This window comes from Carcharodon carcharias, chromosome 14 (assembly GCF_017639515.1).
Source record: "Carcharodon carcharias isolate sCarCar2 chromosome 14, sCarCar2.pri, whole genome shotgun sequence".
NCBI lineage: Eukaryota > Metazoa > Chordata > Chondrichthyes > Lamniformes > Lamnidae > Carcharodon > Carcharodon carcharias.
In genome coordinates this window covers 10,666,979-10,681,696 of record NC_054480.1, presented here as the reverse complement: position 1 = coordinate 10,681,696, position 14,718 = coordinate 10,666,979, and the positions used below count along the sequence as shown (strand labels likewise).

Sequence of the window (14,718 nt, the reverse complement as noted above, 5' to 3'; positions counted from 1 at the left end):
AATGTAAGATTTTGATAATAATACAATAATATGATCATTCTTTAAAAAAAATTGATAATTATGCTTAGAATGGTGGAAAACTGAATGGTATGGCAGAGTAAAGGGAGTTTGAGGAGGTGAGATGCAGCAGTTTGTGGATACGATCATCAAAATAGCTAATGAAATACTAGGTTTTATGGCAAAAGGTATAGAACAGTATAGTCAAAATGTAATTGTACTTTAAATCCATGTACAACCTTATTAAGACTGTAGTTGGAATACTGTGCATAGTATTCACAGTATAGGAAAGATACTGAAGCAACAGAGGTTACAGACCAAATTCACAAGGATGCTTTCCCTGATATGAGGCAATATAAATATGAAGAAAAACTTGAAAATTTGATTCTGTTTTTATTAGAACAGAGGAGAGTATGTGGTGATTTGAGAGAAGTGTTTAAAATTATGAAGGGATGGGACAGAGTAAATAGAAACTGATTGTTTCCAGTGGTTGTGGGGTCTACATTATCAAATGTGGGCAATAAACGGAATGTTGTGAAGCTGTGGAATATGTTAGTGAAGTTAGTGACTGAAGCAGAGATCATGTTAACATTTAAGAATAGATTAGGTAGGCAGCTTGACTGAAAAGGGAATAAAGGGATATAGAAACAGTCAGGGTATATGCAATTAAGAATACTGCTCATGTGTAAGGTAAACAAGAATTCAAACTTAAGCTAAACATTCTGTTTCTCTTGTTATAATTTCTGCATAATTCCATGGGAAAAATTTTCCCCCCGTTGGGGGGGTTGTGCGGGGGCGGGCACGAACCCAATCAGCGCCCCCAATTGGGGGAAAACTTTTACGTAGGTGGGCCAATTAAGGCTGTGCGCTCCCTGTGCAGGCAGGGGGGGATTCCCTGAGTTGGGGCCTGCGCTCTTTTGCGCATGTGCGCAAAAGAACGCAGAAACCTCCCTGAGGCATGGAGGTGCCTCAGGGAGATCAGTTTAAGCTCTGGAATATTTAATGAAAGTGAAAAAGAAATTGAAGGACATATCTCTTCATGTGAAACTGTCACATGAGCTCAAGATTCAACTGCTCTGCTGGTCACCAATCTTTCACCCTCTGTAAACTTAACATCATCCAAATTTATATTTCCCATATCTAATGTTAAACTAGCCTCATTCACCCACCAACTTTATACTCACTGGCGTACATTTGTCTTCTGTCTATCTTCCAATTTTAAAATTCTCACCCTTGTGTTCACATCCCTCTTTGGCCTTCAACCTTCCCTATCTCTGTCACTTCCTCTCTCGCTATTTCCTGGGCCCTTTGCCACATCCCAACCGACCTACAATAAGAGTATACCAGGAGGCCAGTGAAAATTTCTGTTGACATGAGTTATACAGACTATAACAAGCTTTCAGATTATTTTGCAAACTGCTCAAGCTTTGCTTATGATCACCCTTTTACTCACTACATTACTTGTTACCTACATTGGAACAATGAAAAATAATAACTTGTTGAAAGAACTATATTTTTCATAGCCTGATGTTTTTTATTTTTTTTTCCTTAGGCTTTAGACAAGGACAGGTCTGTACTCCATAAAATGAAGAAAGCAGTGAAAGTGAGATGTACCTCAGGTCAAGGTAAAGAATAAAAAACAGAAATGCGTTAGCACTCCTTTAGTCAAAAATTACTGCAATAATGATATAAAAACACTTTCAAGGATTTTTTTTGTTATTTGGAGAATACAGATAATTGATAAGCCAGCGTGAAGCCGCAGCCGGGGGCCAATCGTGGCTAGGGGCCATTTCCTGTCCGCTCCCAGGCCCACCAATTGCACACTCCCAATGAGCGAAAAATTCAGGCCTTTGTGATTTGTGCCAAATCTTTGTCGCAGGTGTAGCAACTGCCATAATAAGATAGAAGTTGATGATTCATCCCAGTGGTTTTCTTTCGATTAGGTGTTACACTGATTATAGTGTTAGAAACCAAATTGTGAAGGAATGCTTATTTTAATTGGCTTGATCTATTAAAGCAATTTTAGTGCTTGAGAGCCTAATTATAAAGGAATGTTCTCTTAAAGTCTCTTGCTTTATTTTGTAAATCCTCACCATGTTCTGCTTTCCCTGAAGTTGCTGTGAATGGCATATATTCAAACCATCTGTGTCATTATGAGTTAATTAACATTTAATGATTCTGTAGTGATGCACATGGCTTGAAATTATTGGAAGCGAATCAAAAGTAGCATGTTTATAATTATAAAAAATGTAACTGAGTGGCACTTCATATTTCCTGTGAATTGCAGGGCATTCTTGAGGCAGTTTTATGCTACATTAAACCTGTGTTGTAAACTATTTACAAGATCCTGCATTAGTGAGCTGCAGCATGGTAGCACCAAGCATCTGCTGAAACCACAAAACAATGAATCACCATAGGTACCATCATATCCTATGGGCGTGATTAACAAATAAAATAGTTCTTTAACTGGCCTAAAATGCTAATGCTGATATTGAGTTGAAGAAACAAAAAAAATCCACAGCATATTCATTATCACTGTTTATTTTAGCACATGATTCTTGGTTTTTCTCCCCACCTCACACAAGAAAAAAAGGATGCTCTATTGTATTTTGTTTGAAATGCACAGAAATGGTAGGTGTTTCTTATGAATGTCCAGTTCTGGTAACTGGAGCTATCTTTTGTCCATTACATGCTGTCTAGCAAAATCCAACAGCACACCTGAGGGCACAACATTTTGAGTGAAAAGTGGTGAGTTGAACTTCTTAAAAATAAACAGTTGGTTTTCAAAGCTACAACTGGAAGACAAGAGGCTCAGCAAGTACTGAAAGTTGCTGCAGTAAGCTAGGGTGGAATTTAACACCGGTGGGATTTTAAGGTCCCACCAAAGTCAGTGGAGTTTTGAATGGCTCGCTGCATTTTACAGCTCCGTCTATGGCATGACCTGGCCCCTTCTCTCAGCTTTACCTCATTAAAGGTGCTATATAAAAGTTGTTACCTGAAAATAACTTTTGATTTCCTATTTATTTTGTAGATGACATATCCTTTCAGGAAGCATTCATTAATGAGCTGGAAAAACTTGTAGCTAATTTCCAAAGTACTGAAGAATCAGTATTGGCTGAAGCTTTCAGTAAATGTGCAGAGTCTTCCAAAGAGCTGCTGACACCAATGAAAAACCTGGTAAGGCCTGCAGTGTTTCGGGAAAGATAAGCCCTGAGAAAGTCACTGAACCTGAATTAAGCTAATGCAAATTCTATTTTTCACTGGATACTATTGTTAGAATAACCTTTTTCAAAAGCTTAGTTACAGAGCACCATACTTCTGACTGCTGGCTAATTTAGAACAGGGCACATAGATCACACAATGAGAATTACTGCGTTGTAGTTTCACAGAGCCTCTACATTTTTTGTAAACTTTAAAAAGAAAATATTTAAAATTATTAGGCATAATTAGTAAGTTGATCAGGGCATCTCATCAGCAGGTACACAATTTTTCATCTGTTTACCAATACATTGTAAAAAATTATAAGCAGATTGTTTTAAGATGGGGATGGTTAATGTATCAACTTGATGATTTGGATTAAATGGTATTAGGGACAAGAACAACATAAATTTTATAGCACCTTTAATGTCATCATGGAAGATGAGCGCAGATACCTCAGAGGGTTGTGGGGTTGGAAGAGATTATAGAGATAAGGAGGGGCGAGGCCATGGACAGATTTGAAACAAGATCGGGAATTTTAAAATTGAGGTGTTGCTGGAACGGGAGCCAGTGTAGGTGAGCAAACACAAAACCATTTACTCAATTTCTCCAGGTATTGCACCAATCTTGTGTTGATGTTTACAAAAGATTGGGCAGCTCCAGTAATATAGTCACTGACTATAAAGGCATCTCAGTTTGTTTTCTTCAATTCACCACTTCTAGTGAAAAGTGCTTCCTTAACTCTAAAAATTAGGGGAAAATGATAATTTATAATTTATTGAATACAAGACTGATATTTTGACTTATGACTAATTTATGATTTTGTTGCTAGTGAGCTGATTTGAATCAGTAATTCTGCTGTGGATGAAGATCAGTATTTGTTTTTCAATATTTTTAATATTTCAAGAAAAATTATACAAATGACAGCTCAGCAAGCGCTGTCCATTACAGTAGCTTCATATAACCCCCAGGCAGAGGCCCCATGTAATTAGCAATTCTACTGTCCAGTGACAGTAGCGATGTGGTTTTTGATCATGATGCAAGTATGCTAAAGTACTAGCCCGGCCAATGGGGAAAGCATGTATTTGCATGGACAGCAGACTTTCATTTTAAGCGACAGCCTTCATTGAAGCCACTAGAGTAAGAACCAAAACAAAGTAACACTGCATTTCACAAATGCTGAGGCTGTTTTGTCTGGAATTTCATTTATTGGGGACGTGAAGTTTTAAATGAGTTTGATTGTTCTTACTTTGGTGCATCATAAGAATATGAGAAAACTCACTGGTAAAAAAGGACTTTTTGGGCTTTTAAAGCTTATAACTTTAGATTTAAAAAATCCATTTGGTGTCAGACTGGTTTTCTTCTGATTTTATGGTTTGAATTTCAGAACAGTGTTTGTGTGCTGGCATCTCACTATTACATTGTTAAAAATTATTCCCTTATCCTGAGAGCAGAATTATAGATCCACATTTTAGTGGGTCAGCAGTTCTGTCATTGGAATAAAGGAGCAGCTTAGGTGCTGTAAACTTGGGGTGCCAGTGCACAAATATTGTTCTTCCGTGATTAGAATTAGAAAACAGAACTAACCTCACTCCTAACCAAGCTGTTCCAGTACAGCTACAATGCTGGCATCTATCCGACAGGGTGAAAAATTGCCCAGCTGTCTTTTCCACAAAAAGTAGGGCAAATCCAATCTGGCTAATAACTACCCTATCAGCCTCCTTTCAATTATCAGCAGAATGATGGGATGAGATGGCACTTACATAGCAATAACCTGCTCACTGATGGGTTCCACCAGGACCACTCAGCTCAAGACCTCATTACAGTCTTAGTTCAAACATGGACAAATGAGCTGAACGCACGAGGTGAGTTGAGAGTGACTGCCCTTGACACCAAGGCAGCATTTGACCAAGTGTGGCGTTAAGGAGCCCTGGCAAAATTAAAGTTAATGGGAGGCAGGGGGAAAAACTCCCTACTGGTTGCAGTCATACCTAGAACAAGGGAAGATGATTGTGGCTGTTGGAGACAAATCATCTCGGTCCCAAGATGTCATTGCAGGAGTTCCGCAGGGTAGTGACCTAGACCCAACAATCTTCAGCTGTTTCATCAATGACCTTCCCTCTATAAGGTCAGAAGTAGGGATGTTTGCTAATGATTGCACAATGTTCAGTTAAAAGCAAAAAACTGCGGATGCTGGAAATCCAAAACAAAAACAAAAATACCTGGAAAAACTCAGCAGGTCTGGCAGCATCTGCGAAGAGGAACACCGTTAATGTTTCGAGTCCGAATGACCCTTCAACAGGACTAAGTAAAAATAGAAGAGAGGTGAAATATAAGCTGGTTTAAAGGAGGGTGGGACAAGTAGAGCTGGATAGAGGGCCAGTGATAGGTGGAGATAGCCAAAAGATGTCACAGACAAAAGGACAAAGAGGTGTTGAAGGTGGCCACAACAACTCACCAAGGCTCCTTCAACGGCACCTTCCAAACCTGCGACTTCTGTCACCTAGAAGGGTGAGGGCAGCAGATACATGGGAACACCACCACCTGCAAGTTCCCCTCCAAGCCACACACCATCCTAACTTGGAACTATATTGCCATTCTTTTACTGTCACTGTGTCAAACCCCTGGTACTCCCTTCCTAACAGCACTTTGGGTGTACCTGCACCAGATGGACCTGCAGTGGTTCAAGAAAGTGGCTCACCGCCAACTTCTCAAGAAGGGTTAAAGATGGACAACAAATTTTGTCCTTGCCAGCAATGTTCAAAGCCCATTAAAGAGTGAAAAAACATCCACATAGTTTAAAAAAAGGGTATTTTTCTTATCAGAAGAATAGGAAATCTGCAATACCACAGCGATTTGAAAGATAAGGATCAAAACGTTTCTGGAAACAAGTATGTCTTTTTAAATGCTCAGATGATGTCAGATCAGAGTGTAAATGTGTTTTGGCAGAATGTTAAAAAGTTCTCTTTTTGATTAAAACATTTGTGCTGCTTCACCTGATTCCAGCTCTAAACTCTAAGCTGTTGTTTTGTCAGATGTGGTTGTGTCCCTTTGCTTACTGCCTCTTATCATTTGTTGTTTAGCATAGTAGTGTATAAGCCTTGATTTCAATCTGACGATCCTTCCTTTAACACATAGAATGAGCACAGTTTAAAAAGAGATATTTCATTCAGGATTTTAAATGTTGGCTCTTTTTGGATAGTACAGATTCTAATTATGCTGATTTATTTTGGAACCACAACAGATGGTGGAAAATTTCCTGTCATGCAATTAAATATCTAGTCTGCACGTGCTGCCACCAGTGGCAAAAAGTGGGATACATGGACAGTTAGCAGTGTAGTGCATAGCAAAGTTCGGAAGGATTCTTTGGGGGCTTTATACTTAGTGATTGCAAAATGTTTTCACAAAATAAGAATAAAGAGGAAGAAAGAAAGAAGGCAGTAGTAGAGTGACATAGAGGAGGATATTTTAACAGGCAGGCAGGATTAGTGTGTGGGAGACCTGAAGTGGGTAATTCACCCAGAAGTTGAAACGAAAGCAAGGCCCAGCTGATTTTAAATGCTGGGCTTTATTTTAATATTTGAAATCAGTCTCCTGCTTGATGCTGGAAAGATGACAAAGCCAAAGGTAGTAGCAATTGGCATGGGAGCTGGCCAGCTCCAGGGTCCCAAGGAAATGATCCCCATATTATAGTTCAAAAATATGCCAATGTAGGGAGGCTGGGGCACGGGACACCCAAAAATTCCTTCTGGGGCTGAAGGACCATTCTGTTCCTCATAGCCTCCAAGGAATCCTTTCAAAAAATAATTTTTATTATAATACCATGGCCTTTTCTGGCCACTATGCCGCACTCGTCCAGACTTTCTTAGCAGATTTTGCATTGGTTGACCAAAAAATTCTACTCCAATGGCTTTCCACTGCCAACTTGGCTTGGTGAGACGGTGCTTGCCTGGTTTCAATTGTATCTACCCTGTTGTAGCCAGAGAATCACCTACAATGGTTTCTTTTCTTGCTCCCACTCAGTTACCGCTGGTGTTCCCCAAGGATCTATCCTTTGGCCCCCTCCTTTCTCTTATCAACATCCTTTCCCTCAACAACATTATCCAAAATCATGGCATCAGTTTCAATATGTGGTTTGATGATACTCGGCTCTACCTCTCCTCTCCCTCTCTTGACGTCCCCTTCCCTCTAAATGTCTGACTGCTTTTTCGACAGCCATTAGTGGATAGTTTCAGCCTTGGAAAACAGTAAGAGTGACGGTTCCTCTGTGGAGGCCAACCAGAGCCAAGGGCATGGCACTGGTCCAGCTGCTCAGAGGGGAGGAAGAAGTGTGGAAGGGCAATTCACTACCTCAGAGTGCAGTGGATGCTGGGATTCTGAATAAATTTAAGGAGGAGATAGACAGATTTTTAATTAGTAATGAGTTGAAAGGTTATGGGGAGAGGGCAGGAAATTGGAGTTGAGGCTGAAATGAGATCAGTCATTATCGTATTGAATGGCGGGGCAGGCTCGAAGAGCTGAATTGCCTACTCCTGCTCCTGGTTCTTATGTTCTTATGTTTAATTGTGGTAGGGGATTCGTTAGTGAGGGGAGTAGACAGACGCTTCTGTGGCCGTAGACATCCCTTCAGGATGGTATGTTGCCTCCCGGGTGCCAAGGTCAAGGATGTCACGGAACGGCTGCAGGGCATTCTGAAGGGGGAGGGTGAACAGTCAGAGGTCATGGTCCATGTTGGGACCAATGACAGGAAGAATGAGAAATGAGGTCCTGTAAGCACTCTTTACGGAGTTAGGTAGAAAATTGAAAAGCAGGATTTCAAAGGTGGTAATCTCCAGCAGCAGAATTTTTGGTTCAGCGAGTGGAGGCAGGGCCTGCTCGCCAATGCATAAAATGTTGCGTGGTGAGGTCAGGCATGTGTCCTGATGTCACTACGCGTCATTCAGATTTTCAGTTCGGCGGGCACACACCCGAGTTGGTTGTGCGCCCGCCGAACTGTCAAAGGCCTATTAAGGCCATTTAAATATTAATTAAAACAATAAACTGAGCTGCCCGTCCACCCTTAAGCTGGCAGTCAGGCAAAGAGTCCAGGCGGTCTTCGCATTTATCATGGTGCCTCATCCACAGGTGGAATGAGGTTTCATGGAGGATTTAAAGTTTTATGAAAATTTTTAATAACATTTATAGACATGAACCAGCTCATGTGACACTTTCACATGAGGGGATGTGTCTTAAATTTTTGTTTTTCTTTATTAAAATTTTCAGAATTTGAACTAATCTCCCTGAGGCAGCTCTGTGCCTCAGGGAGATTTCTGCGCTCCTTCATGCACATGCGCTGCACTCCCCAATTCAGGCACCGCCCTCGCCGCCCACATAGATAGCTCCGCCCACATAAAATGGCTGCGCGCCTGCTTCCGGCCCAACCCCCCTGACGGGGAGAAAATTCTCCCTGAAGTTACCCCCAGTGCCACACAGTAATGAGTATAGGAACAGAAGGATATAGAGCAGATGAATGCGTGGCTGGAGAAATGGTGCAGGAATGAGCGCTTTAGATTTCTGGGGCATTGGGACCATTTCTGGGGGAGGTGGGACCTGTACAAGTTGGACGAGTTACATCTGAACAGGAATGGTACCAACATCCTCGTGGGGAGGTTTGCTAATGCTGTTGGGGCTGGTTTAAACTAAATTGGCATGGGGATGGGATCCTGAGAAGTAGTTCAGAGGGACGAGAAGCTGAGATGGAATCAGAAGTTAAAACGCTAGCAAGTGAGTCTGGAGGGCAGAGGAAACATAGGCTATATAAGGAAGAAATTAGTTTAGCAAGGCTAAATGGAATATATTTTAAAGCAAGGAGCCTGAGGAATAAAACAGACGAGCTGAGGGCACAGAAGGGCATGTAAGAGTATGATATCATAGCTATGACTGAGACTTGGCTAAAAGAAGGGCAGGATTGGCAGCTCAACATTCCTCGTTATATGGTATTCAGACAAGATAGAGAGGGGGATAGAAGAGGAGGGGGTGTCACAATATTGCTTAAGGAATCAATTATAGCAGTGGGGAGGGATGATATCTTGGAAGGATCATCAAATGAGGTCATATGGGTAGAAGTAAAAACACAAAGGGGGCAAACACACTGATGGGTGTGTATTATAGGCCCCCAAACAGTCAGGGTGAGATAGAGGATCAAATATGTAATTACATTTTTGAGAAGCGTAAGAATAATAAGGCAGTACTATTAGGGGATTTTAACCAACCAAATATTAACTGGGACAGTTTTATTGTGCAAGGTAGGGAGGGAGCAAAATTCTTAAATTGCATCCAGGAGACTTTTTTTAGCCAATACATAGAAAGCCCAACAAGGGAGAGGGCAGTTCTGGACCTAATATTCAGAAATGAGCCCAGGCAGGTGGAAGACGTATCAGTAGGGGAGCATTTTGGAGCTAGTGACCATAACTATGTTAGATTTAGGATAGTTATGGAAAAGGATAAAGTTGGGCCAGGAATAATAGTTCTAAGATAAAAGCAAAATACTGCAGACGCTGGAAATCTGGAACAAAAACAGAAAATGCTGAGAAAAACTCAGCAGGTCTGACAACATCTGCAGAGAGAGAAACAGAGTTGACGTTTCGAGTGCGTATGACCCTCGTTCAGAGTTCTGCTGAGTTTTTCCAGCATTTTCTGTTTTTGAATAAAAGTTCTAAACTGGGGAAAGGCTAATTTTAATAAGATGAGATACAATTTGGCCCAAGTGGGCTGGGAGCAGCTACTTGCAGATAAAACTGTGTCAGAGCAGTGGGAAGCATTGAAGGAGGTAATAGCGAGAGTACAGGTCAAGTATGTTCCCGTAAAGACAAAGGAGGGGGACTAAGTCCCGAGACCCTGGATGTCAAGGGACATAAAGGTTAGGATTAAGAAAAAAAGAGAAGCTTATGGCAGATACTGAGGGCTCAATACAGCAGGGTTCCTAGGGGGGAACTTAAAAAGGAAATTAAGAAAACTAAGAGAGTGCATGAGAAAGCATAATAAAGGAATAAAGGAAACCCAAAGGGTTTTTTAAAATATATAAAGAGCAAGAGAATAACTAGGGAAAGAGTAGGACCAATTAGGGACCATAGAGGTAATCTGTGTGTGGACTCAGAAGATGTGGGTACAATCCTGAATGAGTACTTTGCGTTGGTCTTCACAATGGAAAAGGACGATGCAAGCATAAAACATCAGGGTGGAGAACTGTGAAATATTAGAGGAAATTAACATAGAGAGAAAGGAGGTACTAGTGGGTTTAGCGGCCTTAAAAGTAGATAAATCCGCAGGCCCGGATGAGATGTATCCCAGGCTGTTGAGGGAGGCAAGGGAAGAGATATCAGGGGCCCTGGCGGTAATTTTTAAATCCTCTCTGGTGGCGGGTGAGTGCCAGAGGACTGGAGGACTGCTAACATTGTCCCATTATGATAAAAGAAGAAACGGATTGGCCAGGAAATTACAGGACAGTCAGTCTAACCTCAGTGGTGGGGAAGTTACTAGAAAGAATACTGAGGGACATAATGTATCTGCATTTTGAGAGGCATGGATTAATCATGGATAGTCAGCATGTATTTGTTAAAGGAAGGTCGCGTTTGACAAATTTGATCAAATCTTTTGAGGAGATAACCAGGAGTGTTGATGAGGGTAGTGCATTTGATGTCTACATGGACTTTAGCAAGATTTTTTACAAGGTCTGTCATGGCAGACTGGTCAAGAAAGTAAGAGCCCATGGGATCCATGGCAAAGTGACACATTGGATCCAAAGTTGGCTGAGAGGCAGGAAGCAGAGTGTGATGGCGGAGGGATGTTTCTATGACTGGAAGTCTGTTTCCAGTGGGGTTCTGCATGGCTTGGTGCTGAGGTCCTTGCTATTTGTGATGTACATAAATGATTTGGACTTAAATGTAGGGGGTATGATCAAGAAGTTCATGGATGACACAAAAGTTGGTAGGGGGTAAATAGTGAGGAGAATATTGCAGGAGGATATCAATGGACTGGTCAGGTGGACAGAGCAGTGGCAAATGGAATTCAATCCAGAAAAGTATGAGGTAATGCACTTAGGGAGGGCGAACAAGGCAAGGGATTACACTATTAAGGGTAGGACCCTGGAAAGCACTGAAGATCAGAGGGACCTTGGTGTGCATATCCATGGATTCCTGAGGGTGGCAGGGCAGGTAGATAAGGTGGTTAAGAAGGCATGTGGGATACTTGCCTTTATTAGCCGAGGCATAGAATACAAGAGCAGGGAGGTTCTGCTGGAACTGTATAAAATGCTGGTTAGGCCACAACTGGGTACTGCATGCAGCTCTGGTCACCACATTATAGGAAGGATGCGATTGCACTGGAGAAGGTGCAGAGGAGATTTACCAGGATGCTGCCAGGGCTGGAGGGCCTGAGCTATGAGGAAAGATTGGAAAGGCTGGGGTTTTCCTTGCAGCAGTGAAGATTGAGAGGGGACCTGATAGCGGTGTATAAGATTGAGGGGCATGGATAGGGTGGATAGGAAGACACTTTTACCATTAGTAGAAGGGTCAATAACCGGGGGGGCATAGATTTAAGTTAAGAGGTAGAAAGCTAAGCGGGGAGTTGAGGAGACATCTTTTCACCCAGAGGGTGGTGGGAGTCTGAAATTCACTGCCGAAAAGGGTGTTTGAGTCAGAAACTCCCAAACATTTAAGAAGTATTTAGATAATCACTTGCGTTGCCATAGCCTCCAGGACTATGGGCCAAGCGCTGGAAAATGGGATTAGTGTTGTCAGATATATGTTGACCAGCTCGGACACAATGGGCCAAATGGCTTCCTCCTGTGCTGTAAACGTCTGTGAGTCAATGAGAAGAAATTTTTCTTACTAAGTATTGGGAAGACAGAAGCCATTGTTTTCAGTCCCCATCACAAACTCCATGCCCTTTCCACCGACTCCCTGGCAACTGGCTAAGTCTGAACAAGACTGTAACCCTGATATTAAATTTGACCCTGAGATGAGCTTCCTACCAGACATCTACACCATCTTTAAGACACCCATTTTCACCTTCATAACATTACCAGACTACCATAACATTACCTTCCCTCAGCTTATTAGCTGCTAAGGTCCTCATCCGTGCCTTTGTTACTTCTAAACTTGAGTATTTCAATGTACTGCTAGCCAGTTTTCCATGGTCTACTCTCTGCCAACTTGAAGTCATCCAAAATTGCTGCCCATGCCCTAAATCACACCAAGTCCCGTCCAATTCTCCCATGCTTACTGTGCGTGCTTACACCGCATGGACTGCAGCAGTTCAAGAAGGTGGCTTATCACCACTTTCTCGAGGGCAATTCGGGATGGGCAATAAATGCTGGCCCAGCCAGCAGCCCCGACATTCCAAGAAAGAATACATTTTTTAAAATCCTCAATCTGCATTGGCTCCCAAACAAGTGACACCTCAATTTTTAAATTATTTTCCTTGTTTTCAAATAATGGCCTTGGACCTCCTTATTTCTGTAATCTCCTTCAGCCCTACTGCTAGATCTCTACGCACTGGCCAATTCTGGTCACTTGAGCATTCTCGATTTTAATCACTGCAGCATTGGTGGTTGTGCGTCAGTTGCCTTCACCATTAAGTCTGGAATGTCCTCACTCTATCTGTCCACTTCTCTTACCCTCTTTCCTCTTTTAGTCATTCCTTGAAACCTTCCTCCTAGGGCAGATGACTAAAAGCTTGGCCAAATATCTCCTAGGGCTGAATTTTTGCCCTCGTCGAGTGGGCTTGACGGGCGGGCCTTGGAACGGCTGCAAAAGCGACCGCTGCCCGCATTCGGGCCCAGGCCGCGATTTCACGCAGGCGAGCCAATTAACACCCTCCCAGAGTGAGACGCGGCTTGTCACTGGCCTGGAAGGACCAACCTGTTAGCCACTGGGTCCATATATACCGCGACCTGATAGCGATATAAAAAAGGCTCAGGCAGGTCCAGAAAAGCTGCCAGGGAAGGACATCTGGCTGCCATTTGGACCAAGTATTCGAGTGCGGCAGCAAACGCCAGGCGGGAAGGCAGGCCAGGTGGGCACTCAGCACCCCCCTTTTCCAATGAGTGTCACGCCATCCACCTGGAGAAGGTGGCTGCCAGGATGGACACCCTTATCCCCAGAGATGAGAAGAGGAGGCCACCACATCTCACTAAGAGGGCATGGGAGGATGTGGCAGCCCAGGTGAGCAGCCATGATGTGGTGCGGTGCACATGGGTGCAGTGCCGAAGCACTTCAATGACAGGGTGAGTACCATGTTGGCATGGGTCAGTGTGCAGAAGTGTTAAAGCGTGGCCATCCCCTGTGGACCTCAGGGGTGCTAGAGTCAATCTAGAAGTCCCAACTGTCAATCATGCCGGAGCTGGCCAAGGGGTTGAGCCCTGGCTGCTTGGACTGGTTGCCTTGCGGCTTGAGGGCCACGACTCAGATGTGCCCCGTGAGGTGTTCCTCAGCTGGCATTGGCACAAAGTGAACTAATCAATGCTGCTCTGATCTTTCAAGAGAAGACAAGCCACAACCAAGCAGAGAGGGCACGAACAGGCGGAGGCCTGCCCAACCCTGCAGCTGCTTTCTGGGTTCGAGCAGGGCGCCTTTGAGTTGGAGAGCCGGCATGCTCCTGTGCAACTGGATGTGAAGAGGCGGGGGTGTCAGACGAAGGTAAGAGTGCGAGAGGTGAGACTCTCGGATTGAGCAACCATTCTAGTGCGGTCTCCTCATTGATGGGAGCCTCAAACCTGGAGTCCCCATTGATTGTTGGAAGACAATGGCACCATGATGCAGACCCCCACGGTCTCACCAGGATGCCTGGCATGCACAGTGACAGTGTGATGACTTTAACTGATGACATGTCCTTCTCCCTTTTAGGTTCACTAGTGGGCGTCCCATCCGTAGATCCCAAAGGGCCACCCCTGATACCAGAGGACCACTGGGTGTCACTGTCACCTGCAGGCCCTTGGTCACCTGTCCTCTGAAGTAGGCATCAGCTCAGATGCCAGCACCTCAGTGGACATTAGTTCGGCGGCTAATATCTTGGTGCACACTGGTGAGGGCACTTCACAGTCGCTTGAGGTGCAGACGGAAGCAGAGAATACCCAGGGCACCGGCAGTCAGAGGAGTGCTGCGGACCAGGACGAAGCTCTGTTGAAGGCTGATGATGAGTCTCTGGAGCCGTCCATTAGGCGGCAGATGCTGGATGTCCAGCAGGATCACAGTTTCCGTGATGAGCACTGCGTTGACCGTCATGGCCGAGCCCACTGCCTCCTCCATTAAGAGAGGGACTCTCATGGAGAGGCAGCTCCAGGGACAGAATGAGGTGTTCCTGGGGTTGCACTCAGACCTGCAAGCCCCCACACAGGCACTGACTTCAGGTGGTCAGTGTCAGTGCGGGAGATGGATAAGGTACCCAGTATCCCAGCTAGGTGCCCGTCCATCAAAGGTGAGTGGGAGGTCCACAGCGACCTTACATTGGCGCACAAGCTGCCTGTTATCTCTGTGAGCTCATCTC

The 14,718-nt window shown here is 43.8% G+C and overlaps 1 protein-coding gene across 3 annotated transcripts in view; it reads left to right on the top strand.

Annotated features, from left to right (window-relative positions):
* unm_sa1614 (un-named sa1614) overlaps nucleotides 1–14,718 on the top strand; it is a 258,244-nt gene that overhangs the window by 88,807 nt on the left and 154,719 nt on the right. For all 3 annotated transcript variants that reach the window (XM_041204808.1, XM_041204807.1, XM_041204809.1), the window contains exons 2-3: nucleotides 1,550–1,622; nucleotides 3,029–3,174. In XM_041204808.1, coding sequence (XP_041060742.1) covers nucleotides 1,550–1,622; nucleotides 3,029–3,174 — 219 coding nt within the window. The remainder of the gene's footprint in view (nucleotides 1–1,549; nucleotides 1,623–3,028; nucleotides 3,175–14,718) is intronic.